Below are 13913 nucleotides of genomic sequence, written 5' to 3' on the forward strand. Positions count from 1 at the left end.
ATAATTTACTACTAAAAGAAGTTGATTAGTCTGTGCTTTTCATTTTTTAAATAACTGCCAAACTTATTTGAATAGAGTACACAAGTAGATAAATTGATATTAAAATGATAGATACTCCTTTATAAGGTTAGAATGCAGAATCGTCTTAAAATAGAATACTTCTTCAGGAATGATGGGAAAGCTGGGAGATAATGAATATGAGATCTTAGTATTAAACATACAAACAGTCCTATGGTTAAATGTGAAATCTCATTTTTTTTAAAAAATGAGCCAGAAAAATAATTTGTGTTCTAGCTACTCAAAGTCAAATTATTTTTATATTGTCAAAGTGGCTACTAGCAAACCACATCATAAACTTGAAAGACAAACAATCTTTATTTTCTCAATTGTTTACAAATGAACAGAGGGAAATAGATTCAACATTGGTATTTTGAACTATCCGCGGTCTTACTTAAATATTTATAGATTTCCTACTTTTGCCTTTCTATAGGATGGCTGCTATGATGGTTCAGTGAGCTATATATATATATATATATATATATGAGATATAATACAAGGTAAATCTCCATATCCATTAATTCCATATTTTTAATATGGTAAATACATAAACAGCTGTTCTGTCTCAGCAGTTTGTTTACACAAATATATCAAACTTTTAAAAATAACACAAGTCTCCAATGAAATGTGTTAAAAGAGCACACAATTGGTTCAAATACTTATGTAAGATGTTTATTAATGTTTTTTAATTAATGTTTATTAAAACTCACTAAAATATTTTTAAAATAACACCCTGAATATAATTAAAAAGTAGCTTTCTTAAAATATGGGTATAGAAAACTGAATTTAATGAAAAACCTTTCAAAAGGAGACCCATAAGTCAATTCCAAATTCATATATTTCCTGAAAAATTGGTAATAAGTAACATTAATGTAACTTTTTAAATATTTGCTATGCAGAAGACTTGTGCTTAGAAAAGAAAAGAGCACAGGATTCAATAGATATTTTGCGATTGTTTATAGACAGATTTGTTGCTGGTACTTGACAATTCCTATAGCAGAACTGTAGCTTCTAGCTCCTGACGGTTTACTGCAGAACAAGATAGGATAATTTCTATGTTGCTAATGTCAAGCAAAACCATTCTGCCCCAAATACTAATACAGGGTTTCTTTAAAACCCTGTATTAGGCTCCTGATTAATTTGGTTAAATGAATGCAATGTTCTCTTTCCCTTCTTGCATTCCTAGTGAGTTTAACTTGTAAAAAGCTCCAGCATTTCAAAGCTTCAGATGATGCCAAAGTCAAGTGTTATTCCCTTTTTTTTTACTTGGAGGCGGTAATGCTGGAGTGGCTCCAATATCTACCATAATGTGTGTATAAAGATGTTTTTTCTTCTTTTCTAAAAGTTTGAAGACAAGGGAATTTGTTCCATCGTCTTTCCAGGTTTGGGAAGTATGCAATTCAGCAGGCCTATGGAAAGGAAGATTCCAGTTTAGATAAGCCAGGAATATTTTGCATATAGAAATGTAAATCAAACAATGTTGCATTACTAACTTTTTAGAAAGGCAAAAGGAAATTGTTTCTCATATTACAAAAAACCATAGGTAAAAGGAAACTTGTTTCTAATATATTTTTAAAAAGAATCCTCGTAAGGGGAAAAATTAATATTACTAAGGACATACTGTATATCAGAAGTTCTTCATGAATGGAACATTCATTATGCAAAAATATATTGTCAGAGTTTAGTAAGTAATCTAGGCAAGACCCCAATCATATATAGTCATTTGGGCAAATTAAAAGAAGTGAATTATAGCCAGAGAAGCCTGCTTTTGGTGAAAAACCTTTGTCCTGATTGAGACCTCATTGATGCAACTTGAACTGGGATTACACTCCATGTTCTAATTTATCATGCAAAAACAACGAGGTGGGAAAAGGAGGGATAGAGCCAGCCTTCTCTGATTCTAACTAAGTAGAGCGTAACAAATATTTACTTTCAACCAGAGGTGGTATTCAGCAGGTTCTGACCAGTTCTGGAGAACCGGGTAGCGGAAATTTTGAGTAGTTTGGAGAATTGGCAAATACGACCTCTGACTGGAGATTTTACACTATCCTTTCCCAGCCACGCCCACAGAACCGGTAGTAAAAAAAAAAAATGAATCCCACCAATACTTTCAACCCATGTGATTGGTGTTCTGTAGCTTTTGCCTTTAAGAGAATGTTTACTTTTGAATATTGGAAACCGTTTTTGAAATATGGAGATAGGATCTCTCTCCCTCACTTCCAGTAATAAGCAGTTGATCATGTATAAGATGGAGGGGAATTTCTAGGTCAGATGATATAGTTACTAACCACACTGCACTTCTGTTTGGCAGTTCCAATAAAACCACAATTCACGCTTCCAGAATATATATTACTAGTATTGTACTTAAATGTATTTGCTCTACTCAGCTGATGTTTAGTTAAAATATTTAGCCCTGCCAATGGCTACAAACATTCCCTTTTTAAAAATCAATTGTTTAAAAGGAGCCTAGGTAGCCTACAGAACTTACATACAAGTCAATTATATTACTACTTTATATTTTTAATTTAATGAAAATGTCAACAATAAGTTAACACTTATTTGAATGTAACATTGCTGCTTAAAATTAATTGCTGAAGGTCCTCCAGAAGAACCATATTTCCACTTTCTGAAAGGCCAAAGGTCACTGTTGTGTGAAAGGACAAGTTATTCACAATTACAACAGTGCTGAAAAAATAACTTAGCAATGGCGTTGCTGGCCCTAATTGTCACAAAGCAAGGATTACCTGTAGCGATCTGCCTCTTGAACTGTATGGTAACCAGAGTGGCTCCTGCAGCATTGGTGCAATATCTACGTTGATCTATTACATCAATGGTGCAGGAACTGCTCTGGTTATTCACAACTAACCACAGCAATTCTGCCACTGCATTCTGGATCAACTGCATAAGATGGTTCTACTTCAATTTAAAATAGCTACATGACAGATAGGAATTTGATCTGCAGTGTTATACGTGAACAATACTTCATATAAGGGAGATAAAATTATGATTGAATTTGACCAGAAAAGAAAACAAAAACAAATAAATGCAATCACCTTTTTAGATTCAGCAATGGGCTAGCTGTTTGTCCATAACCCATCATTTTATAACGTCCAACATGAAGAGGAACCTGAATTATTTTCATTCCCGCTATATGGATCCTTTTTGAAATAAAACATGGTAGGAAAAATCACTTCCTCAATGAGAAAACAGGCAAATGTACAATAGAAAAAGTTATGGCAACTACTTTTTAGACAGTAAATAATACTTCTCTCTTTTCTGGCTGAAATAAGTTTATAACTTTAAATATTCCTTATAGTGCTGACCGCTTTTCTTTAGTCTTGAGAAGATTTTTTTTTGCTGAAACTGGGTTCCTGTGGTTTTATGTAGTGGATGGGTAATATTGTCTATATGAGTGTGTGTATGTGTGTGTGTGTGTGGACAATTGAAAACATGCTGTTAATTTTCTCTAAGAGAAACTTTGCAAGAGTGACTGCAAAACTAGTGCAGCACCAGGAAGGAAATACACAAATGAGAATCTTGCTCTTCAGCAAGTCACTTATATTCATCTGAGAAAGAAAGCTAACTATATATTGTTCTATAAATAAAATGAACAGATTGAATTATGGGTGGTTTTTCATAAATACAGAATTGAAGTTTGGTTGCGAAATGAGAGGTGAATGAGAAAAAAACATGTATGAATATGTGATGCTAGTGTAAAGCTCAACATTGAGCAGAAAGTTAGAAACTATGTACAATGACCCCTTGGTCATTTAATGCATTTTTAGAAAAATCTATATGGAACATTTACAGTGAAGATAGAAGCATAGATATACTTTTGTTTACAGATGATGCCATAACCCCCAAACCCAAATTATATGAAATAAATGTCAGGTTATAGTATGTAAAAAAGAATACAAGTATGAAAATTAATGTTTTGAAGACAAAGATTAGTTGAAAATGAAGTTACGCATAATGGATGAAAAACTACAGCTAACAGATGATTTCTCATATAGCTTGGTATAATGTTTATTATAGATGAGAAAAATGACAGAGTGCAAAGAACTGCAATTAAAAAATATAGGAGTTCTAAATATGCAGTTCTTTGAGTAAAAACCCATTCAATGTATGGCAGGAAAAATACTCAGTTATAATGTGTTTTAGCAGGGGGAAAAATAAGGAAGATATCCTTGCATAGACTAAATAACATGTATGTGTTCCTCAATACTTGCTATGTTCCCGACTTCACTTAAATATGATTTTTTAAAAAAAACACTTTTAAGATTAAGTCAATGTTGGAAATATGGCCTATACTAGAGGCTGTCTTAAAAATATTTTTTTAAAAAAATCATATTTAAGTGAAGTCGGAAACATAGCAAGTATTGATGGCAGCCAAAAGCTTTGTCTTGTGGTATATGGGGTGCTGTAATTGCTATAAGAGATGCAGTCAATAATTTTGTTACGGTATCTATCTACGGATTTTTGAACTTTGAGATTATTCCATTGTTTCACTCTATATTATTTATTATAATAAAATGATATACCAAAATACTTAAGCATGTCTGATACTGATCATAGTAAAAATATTATTTCTTGGTCATAAAGTGCTTGCTGAAGCTAACTATTTTGAGGTCTTCATCAAAAGCTTTTGAGGATATTGTTTTTATTATTTTGAGAAATGGTATAAAGTAGTCATCTGAAATAAAATGCAGCAAACTTTCGATAGCCTTCTCTTAAGTTACTTAATTTATTAACCTACCCATGTTTTAATTCTATCAGAAGACAATCTAAATTACACCTTTTGAACTAGCTGAAGAAAAAAGAATTTGATATATTGTGGGAAATACTGTAGATTAAATACTGAGTGGATGCATATTAGATCTTCTATAACCTAATAATGTTCCAAACTGATTGTTACCGACAGATATAATTTGGCAGCAGATGGTAGGCAGCAGGAATGTCAGAATTGTGCTAGACTTGCAACTTCTGAAAGGCATGGGCAAATGATAAAATATAGTGAGTTTACTTTCTTGTGAGAAGCATTTCTTGAAATTGTGTTTATCCTAAAATATTATGATGCATGGGAAGAATATTTTAATGTTAGGTAAAATCACACACAGCAAAGAGGTTTTCCAGCCTTTGCATGATTTAAAATGGTCCAAGGACTGAAGTGTAATAAAATAAAAAACAAGTTAAACATTTCATATATTGGACAGTAGCCAGTCTTAATAATTCTGGATTTACTGATACTAACAAAATCATCAGATGAGTTCTTAAAATAGACTTTAAGAAGTTTACTTGAGAGCTTTCCCGTGTAGTCACCCATCACTAAGACAGACTATTGTATCAGGAACTAGATGTAAAGCAGCACATACCTTTTAATTTAGCATACGGACTATGATAAAATCACAACATTCCTTGGTTTTGGTACTGAAGCTAATTTTTCAGAACATATAATGTGTATATATGTATAAGTGTGCCAATGAAATATCAGCATGGCTTATTGGTTGATTAAAAAACAGAGATACACAAGTTTTGGAATACAAATGAGTGTTTTGAGAAACAGGCAAAAACTGTTAAAAAATTCTAGTAATTTCTTAATAAACTAGAATTAATTTTTATACAATTCCAATTGAATATTTACTTTATTGTAATCTGACTTTTATGGAATTAGGAAGATAGCTTGAAATGCTAAGATAAGCAAGACAATAGTATGTGATGATATTCAGATGTATTTCAACCTTTAAAAAAAATGTTTATAATACGTTGTACGTACAAAATATAATGATGGGTTTAGCTTGATTTTTCTTCAAACAATTTTAGGAAGAGGAATAAAATGGTATTATTTGATTGGAGAATATTTAAATATTCACTATTAATAGCTGATGAAACAAGGATGTCTTTGTTGCTTTACTTAATACTGGCAATATTTATCTTGCTTAAAACTTTAATGCTTGAACGTACTTTAAAATTTCAGTCAATAAATACCTTTTTGCAATGTCATCATCTTCATCAAGACGCTCCCAGTATGTATTTGGAAACCCATTTATCTTCATGTAGTGGTCTGGGGTCAAAGCAGTAACACCACCAAAAACAGATGAATATGGCAGGCTGCACAGAAAAATAAACTTAAGGTAATTCATATGATTTTATTAGTAAAGACACACTGATTCACCATACAACCAAATGAACTTGGATACTTTTTTTTTTTACTCCAGCCCTTTCACACCTATACAATATATTGCATTAATTAGAATTCTATTGTTGATGCTTTTTGTTGTACTAAGCTAGAAATGAACATAGGAAAATCAATATGCTGTAACAATTAAAATTCTGGACTGGGAATTCTTAATTCTTAATGGGTGACTACTAGGTCAATTATTACTTTAAGGCAGATATATTTACAAGCTGTTGTAGTTAAGGTAATATAACAGAAGAGACCTAGAACTCAGAGTAAAGGTAGCTATGCAATAATTAAATTGTGAAAGAATTATTATGGAAACAAATAAAAGCAAATTCTATATATAATGCTGAAATATATATATAAGTCTTCTTAGATATATAAGATTGATGTCTAAATAATTATATTTAGTATCAGAGTTTAAAACACCATTAGGAAAATATTTCAGCATCTGAATTTACCCATGTTGCAAATTAAAAAGTGGCTATGATTTCTGAAAATCATTGCTTGAGTGTCTAAATAAGCTCCTGCAGTAACTTTTTAAAAATAAGACACTTATGTGCTGCCATCCTAACTATAATTCCTAAATGTTTAAAATGTTATTCAAAAATGTATACATTCAATCCAAATGAAACCGGATCTCCTGAACAGAACATGAAAAGTTCTGAATTAATTTTTAAAAAGTGAGGAATAAAAATTTATGTTTATTCATTATACATTACTCAAAAAATGAATTAGTAAATATATTCAATAAACCATGTTTGTTTAGATTATTTTATTTAATAAAGATATTTACTCTCATACTCTTAGACATTACCGGTATAACTTGTCAACAGCAGTGGATAAATGTTTGGGATAATATTTATCACAGACATAAAGATTATAGTCATTTTCTGGAATAAGATCCATATTATGTAGAAGCAGACAGTCCCAATCATTGTCTTTCATGGCCTCATGGACGCCAACATTAAACAGCTTTGCTCTGTTAAATGGTCCAGTTCCAGCCTGGAAAGAAAACAAGACACTCAATCAAGTTATATAACATTGAAGAATGACAGCAATGACTCTTCATATCTGTATTGTATTCATTTTACAAAAAGCTTCTGATGTGATTGGATGAGTTGTGTTGGGTATTGGATGATCAAGTGGTTGTGAAAATTGGATAATTTGTTAGTCCTATATTCATAAAAGATAAAATTAATGATTTATCTGTGATTAACATACAATCTGAATACTGGGAAAAGAACTAGAGACAAAGTAGAAGGAAAACTGTGTTAATCTAATGAAAAAATCAGGAGTAGCAGTTTTTCTGACTAAATTTCAATAAGGTGCATAAGCTTAATGAGGTTTAGCACCCTTTACTAGAAGCACTCAGATATAAGACAAAGGGGCTAAAAAATGAGCAGATAAAATAGAATAGGAAGGAAAACAAGAGGTAATGCAAGTTCACAAAAACAGTAAAGGACATATAATTTGAAACGAGAAAATCCATCAAACATTTAAGACAAGAGTCTTAGTATCATCAGAACTAATAAAAATAAAAATATTTATAATCTATCCCAGTTCCTTGTGGAGGACTTGATAGGTAGATAAAATGGCAAATCTAGTCTAAACATCTAATGAACTATGAATAAAAAGAATGTATTAAATTTGTATGCTGCCTGACTTTCAATGACTGGGCAGCTCCAACAATCAAACCGAAATTACTACTACTACTACTACTACTACTACTACTACTACTAATACTAATAATAATAATAAACACAGTCCATAACTGAACTCATGGGTAAAAAGCCAGGTCTTATGACTCTTCTAAATAATAATAGAGTCTATTTGGTTCTTAGATCTTGTATTGAACTAACACTATGCATGAAACTGGATTAGAGTCCATTGTAATACATAGAATCATCAAGTTTCATATAATATCTTTAAAATATATGTTTGATTTTCAATTAGACATTCCTCCAAATGCCCTAAAATTAAATAGTAAAATTAACAACTTTCAAATGAGCTTTTCTATTAGTATTCTATTCTATTCATATTAACGAAAATATATATGGAACATTACTTTAAGAAGAATCAATACAATGATTTGGCTAAGGCTGTAATCATAGTTTCTCCCAGACAGACATAGAAACTGATTTATTGGAATATAAACCATGCATGTTTTAAAAAGTGTTATCACTGTTGAGATTTCATCTTTCTTTAAAACACATAGAGTAGTTTCTACCTTTATGACATCTTTAAGGCAATCTTATCTACATGTATTTAGGCTTCTCAGAATCTATATACTAAAACTCTTGTCTATAACCTTTAACTGAAATGATACACCATAGGCAAAACCGTTTCAACCAAATAGGTATCTTCAATGGGCTACTTTACAGAATGCGTTAAAAATCCAGGACCCATGACTCCCATGAAATTAAAATTTGAAAAATTTTATAAAATTTTGTCACATAAAAAATATTTAATGACATAATACAAAATGTCACAAAACATTTACTATGGTCAGCTCCTAAATTCTGACTGTACTATATATTCAATGTAGGTTACGTTCAAGGCAGATGTTTCTCTGAATATCACCCTGAATTTTAAAGAAATTTTCAAGATATGCCCAGCCACCATTGAAGGCTTAAGGAATATGGTATGGAAATAGCTCTGAAATGACCCATGGGAGCATGGATTTGTCCAGTTTCCAAATCATATTGACTCAGAATATGAAGCTGGGGAAGGCCTATCCAGATCTGCTAAGATAGTCAACAGAATTATATGTAACTATTTCCAGTATCTTCAGATACCATCTACTCAACTAGAGAATTGCTTAATAGTTTGGCTTACCTGATGAATCAAGTAGATACAATAGCTAAGCTGTTGACGTTGGAGAAAGGGATGAAGGTAATAGAGAAATTGGTGCAAGTGCTTTTCACAGTTTCCGCATGGTACAATTACAGCCGTTTGGTAATGGGCTAGACAATGAGGTGGGCTGTAACAGCCACCCAACTGGACATACGGATTTTTCTGGATAATTGTCCTTTCACTGTGTAGTGTATCAAAGGTGATGGTTAAGAGTCCAACTGCATAAAATATTGATTGACCAATGAGAAAAAGAAAATTATGAAAAACTTAGATTTGTTCACATTTCAAAAAGCACACCTGGAAAAAAGATGATTTTTACTATTTTTTCTCTAGAAATATTTCTAAATGTAATCTCATGGAAATACTGGCTATGTTATTTCATTAATATTTTAGCATTACAACAAGGAGCTCACATGAACTTTGGATCTAAACTCTCCTATCCTTCAGCATAGCTTTTAAAATTTCTTTAAGTATGGGTTATTCAACTAAGCCATTTTCAAAGCTCCAAATTGTCTTCTTTGAGTCAATTATACAAATTTGTCTATGTTAGAACATTTTGCCAGTTAATATAAAATGAAAGATTAGGAAAAGATGATAAAAAAAGTGAGAACCGATATTGTAAACACTAAACCATGTCCCATTGAAATATTTTTTCTGTATGAAAATCTGTATACTCATTAAAAAGTGAATAAACATCTTTCTTAAAAAAAGTATTTGAATTTTCAGTTCTATCATATTTAATCTAGGTCTACCCATTTTCCATGGTAAGTAAAAATCACATAATGCGTATAAATTACATAGAATACAATTTCTAACTAAACCATTCAGATCAAGCCAGATATTACATATCTTATATTTGGATTGGAAATTCATAATGGCATTGAAATACATAATTTTACTGCAAAACCAATGGTTTCCAAACAGGAGTAAAATTCAGCAAACAGCAGTTGGTCTAGCTGGCGCTTTTTGGCTGCTGATCAAAATGAGTTGGGCAAGCTTTGTGAAATAGAATGGATGATATATTGTGTTATGGTTTCCTTGCCTTTCTACTTACTTTACCATACTGTTATCTCTGCTTTGTATTTAAACAAAAATACCAGACCATAAACACTATGAACACAACATCTGAAATTAAAAACAAAAGGTTTACAGAAATATTCATCCAAATACATTAGTGCAAGTAAAACACTGTATAACTGACTAAAAAAATAATTTGTACCATAATAAAAAGACTTGTTCTTACTGGGAAAGGAAAGCAGCTGAGATTATCATTTTTCTATATTATGTTACGTTTTAATTTTATTACTGTTTTGAGATGTCTGTAAACAGGATCAAGATCAGGTATGATTCAAATGAAACATAAACCTAGTCAAATGAATAAACTTGCTGTCCTTTTACAAAATTAGTCTCCTGTGTTTCTCACAAAATAAGGCCGGGACTTTTTTTTTTTTTTGAGCCCCGAAAAAACGGCTATGCCGTCTTTTCGGGGGTGACTTAATTTCCTCCCCCACCTAGAGCAGCCCATACGCACGTACCTCTCCACGAGGCTATTTCTATCGGCCGACAAAAGCTCCCCCGAAGGCAGAGTCCCCACGCCTCTTTGGGGCGAGGCATGGCTGCCCGTGTCCCCTCGCCATTAGGCAGTGTCTTTGGGGCGATGAAAGCTCCCCAAGGGCGGTCACCAGCCACTTCAATCAGCCAATAGAAGCGGCCTCGTGGTGCTTGCCCTGAGGCTGCTTCTACCAGCTGATCGAAGTGGCTGGTGACTGCCCTTTGGGAGCTTCCATCGCCTGAAAGACACTGCCTAATGGCGGGGGACACAGGCAGCCACACCTCGCCCTGAAGCGGCTGGAGACTCTGCCTTCAGGGAGCTTGTCGGCCAATAGAAACGGCCCCGCGGCAAGGGGAATGTGCGTGCGCTCGTCCCAAGGCCGTTTCTACCGGCCAATCGAAGTGGCTGGTGACTGCCCTTGGGGAGCTTCCATTGCCCGAAAGACACTGCCTAATGGTGAGGTGATATGGGCAGCCATGCTGCGCCCCCAAGTGGCTGGGGACTCTGCCTTCAGGGAGCTTCTATTGGCTGATGTTCTTTCGGTAGATCGGGGTATTCTAGCCTAGGCTATCTGCAGGGCACTCCTAAAGACAAGTTTTATCCCCACTCCCCGCCCTTCCCCCCCCATTTCTCTTTACCTCGTGCAATTCTAACGAACGATGTGAGAAATGGCAGGGAAACGCATGGATTAAATGGGCCTAAATTTTGGGGGTGGGGCTTAATTTCACCTCATGCCTAGAAATCATGCTGGGCCTTCCTACTGGTGGAAGCCGTATTGTTGGAGAAACACAGTATTATTTTGACCTACTTTGAAGCAAACAGCAACAGCAGCTATTAATGCATACAGTAGTAGTAGCAGTCATGTTCGCAATGAGTGACCTCCAGAAAGTGAATAAAGGAAATCTATACCAATTATTGTTTAGTAAGTCTTAGGATCTTGTATAACATGGCACACTTCTAATCACCACTGATAGACAAGAGAACAAAAATAATCAAGTATAGCTTTCAAATGCTAGTCAAATTATACTGACACATATCAGCGTAAGGAAACTGGGAAAAATTAGCTTGAATTGTGAGTATCATTTTATACATACCAAGTATGTTTGACTGCGGTGTACAAGTCTGTATAGTATTATGAGGAGCAGGAGTAAATAAACTAAGATTTATATAGACATCCTCTGATTTTGAATAGTCCAGCGACTTATGTATTTCTGAATGACCCTGAAATAAAACTGAACTGCTGCCTCGGTAAAGAATCAAGACGAATATAATTTGAAAGATTACCAAGAGAAACAGAAAGCAAGAATTTTCTGCTCGAGAAAAATTCATTTTCTTCATAAAGAATTTACTTTAGTTCTTCAGAACTTTCCAGTGTTTTAACTTTGCAGATATAGTAGCTAAAGTTTCAGTAAATGACTCTTTGTGGTAACTGAGTATGAAAATTGTCATTTTTTGGAAGTATTCTAGATTCTCAGCATGATTTCTTGCAATTCACAGGACGTTCTAGATGAAATGCTTTATATTTTAACCATCTTTGGTGAATCAATTCTTCCATTATCCAATCTGCAATTGTAAGAGAAAAGCAGTAAAAATGTGCTAATAATATAGAGCTTAAATACAATTCACTCCTCCAATTGTATATTGGATTTATACACCAATTATATACCAAATTTGTTATATATTATATACCAATTATATACCAAAATAGTTATGCATGCCTAGTATTGATGGTCAAATATTAATAGGAATTCCTATCTTAATATTCAATTACAATTATAATTATACAATTCTGAGGCATTCTTCAAAATATTTTTTTTTAAATATTGACAAGTGCCTTTTAAAAAGCATTTTTCTCTTTCTCCTATTACTCTACTAGCACAATCTTTCCTGGTTTAAAATCAGCTCATTTTCTGAGTTAGGAAAGCCTGTAGTTCTACATTCAATCTCATTTATATTCTTGTTTTCTGTTTTTGCTACTCAAGAATATTTCTTCAGAACTTTTTTGGAGATGCTGTTTTAATTACATTAACTCAAACATACATCTCCAAATGTTGCAGTTTCTCCTTAATTTACTGATATAAATTATGACAGAGTGAAATCTAGTTTAGTGCTCTTTATCTTCCTCGTGCATCTGAAAATACATGCTTCTTCCATAAAGATAAAAAAAGTTGAACATAGTATTTATTGGAATCAGCTGCTGGCTACTAGTCTTTTTTTCCAGGCAGTTAATTCCAAATGGTCTTCGATTCCAACGTTGATAAAATACTAATTTGAAATAGCAGACAGAGGCTCACTTCCTATTACTAAGCATGGCATATTCACTGCTATATCTGATCCCCATAAAATGTTGTTCAATATAACTAAAAAAAGGGATGTACTAAAAGATAAGATTTTACCATTAGCCGAACATTTGTGTTTGTGTCCATGTTTTCCTCACAGAAATCCTTTCTTCATAACTTTTTCCAGCTTCAATTTTATTTGTGAGCATGTGTAAATAAGTGCGAACATTTAATTTTAGGCTGGGCTAAGCGTATAGCTAAGAGAAAATAATTCGTAATATCGTAGATTGGCAGGCTTGGCTAATATTAAAGGCACATAAAAAAAAAAGAAAGCTGAAGTTCTGAGAGAAATAATACGTAACTTTATTCCAGCAAATTTTCTTTTATTCACATCACGTGAGGGAAAGTGGAAAGCAAATATTTATCCGGATATGTCTATTAGTGCTCAGAAAGGCAAAAAAAAAAAAGTTTTAATGCACGCCCTCTTCGCCAAGCAACAAACTTCGTTACAATTCCCCTGCCCGTCCAAAGCACCCGACAATTTAACTCGGAAACGTCCTTCTCCAAGGATTTTTGGAGGGAGAATCTGTGCCTTAACTTTCTCAACGCTTGCCGCGGAATTGGGCCTGAGGTAAAAATAAAATAAAATAAAAATTAACTACTTTTTTTGCGGTGCTGTTTTCGCCTGCCTGGTGAATTAAGTTAACAATTCCACCACCTTCCCCCACGCCGTCGCCGTTCGAGTTCACCTTCTTCCAATCCGAGAAGTAGCACCCCGTAAGCCCCAACTTTTCCTTCCTCGCCCCCAAAACGGACCCACCTCAGAAGCCTCACCAGCGCGGCGCTTCAAAGCGCCGAAACGTAACCGCACTGCCCTGCCCGCCTTCGAAACGCGCACAAGGAACTTCCAAGAGGCGTCCGCAGGGGGACCACGCCCCCTTGTCTTTTTTTTTTCCCCAACGAAGGAGTATCTGGGACTACATATACCAAG

At 33.8% G+C, this 13913-nt stretch overlaps 1 protein-coding gene across 6 annotated transcripts; it reads right to left on the reverse strand.

Annotated features, from left to right (window-relative positions):
- Positions 1-356: 356 nt before the first annotated feature.
- Positions 357-13836, reverse strand: LOC113441667 (beta-1,4-galactosyltransferase 3-like). Of its 6 annotated transcripts, none has more exons than XM_087937255.1 (8): positions 13743-13836; positions 13040-13366; positions 11738-12206; positions 9074-9309; positions 7053-7240; positions 6043-6165; positions 3111-3215; positions 357-1466 (listed from the first exon to the last, which is right to left on the reverse strand). In XM_087937255.1, the coding sequence occupies exons 3-8, from the start codon at positions 11979-11981 to the stop codon at positions 1298-1300; spliced, it is 1065 nt and encodes a 354-aa protein (XP_087793381.1). In that variant the 5' UTR covers positions 11982-12206; positions 13040-13366; positions 13743-13836; the 3' UTR covers positions 357-1297. The 6 variants fall into 6 exon arrangements, with proteins under 6 accessions (XP_087793381.1, XP_087793383.1, XP_026564578.1 ...); XM_087937257.1 differs by having other exon boundaries at positions 13040-13548; XM_026708793.2 differs by lacking the exon at positions 13040-13366.
- Positions 13837-13913: the final 77 nt, after the last annotated feature.

The sequence above is a fragment of the Pseudonaja textilis genome, chromosome 7 (genome assembly GCF_049901715.1).
Source record: "Pseudonaja textilis isolate UNSWEBS1 chromosome 7, rPseTex1.2, whole genome shotgun sequence".
Classification (NCBI taxonomy): Eukaryota; Metazoa; Chordata; class Lepidosauria; order Squamata; family Elapidae; genus Pseudonaja; species Pseudonaja textilis.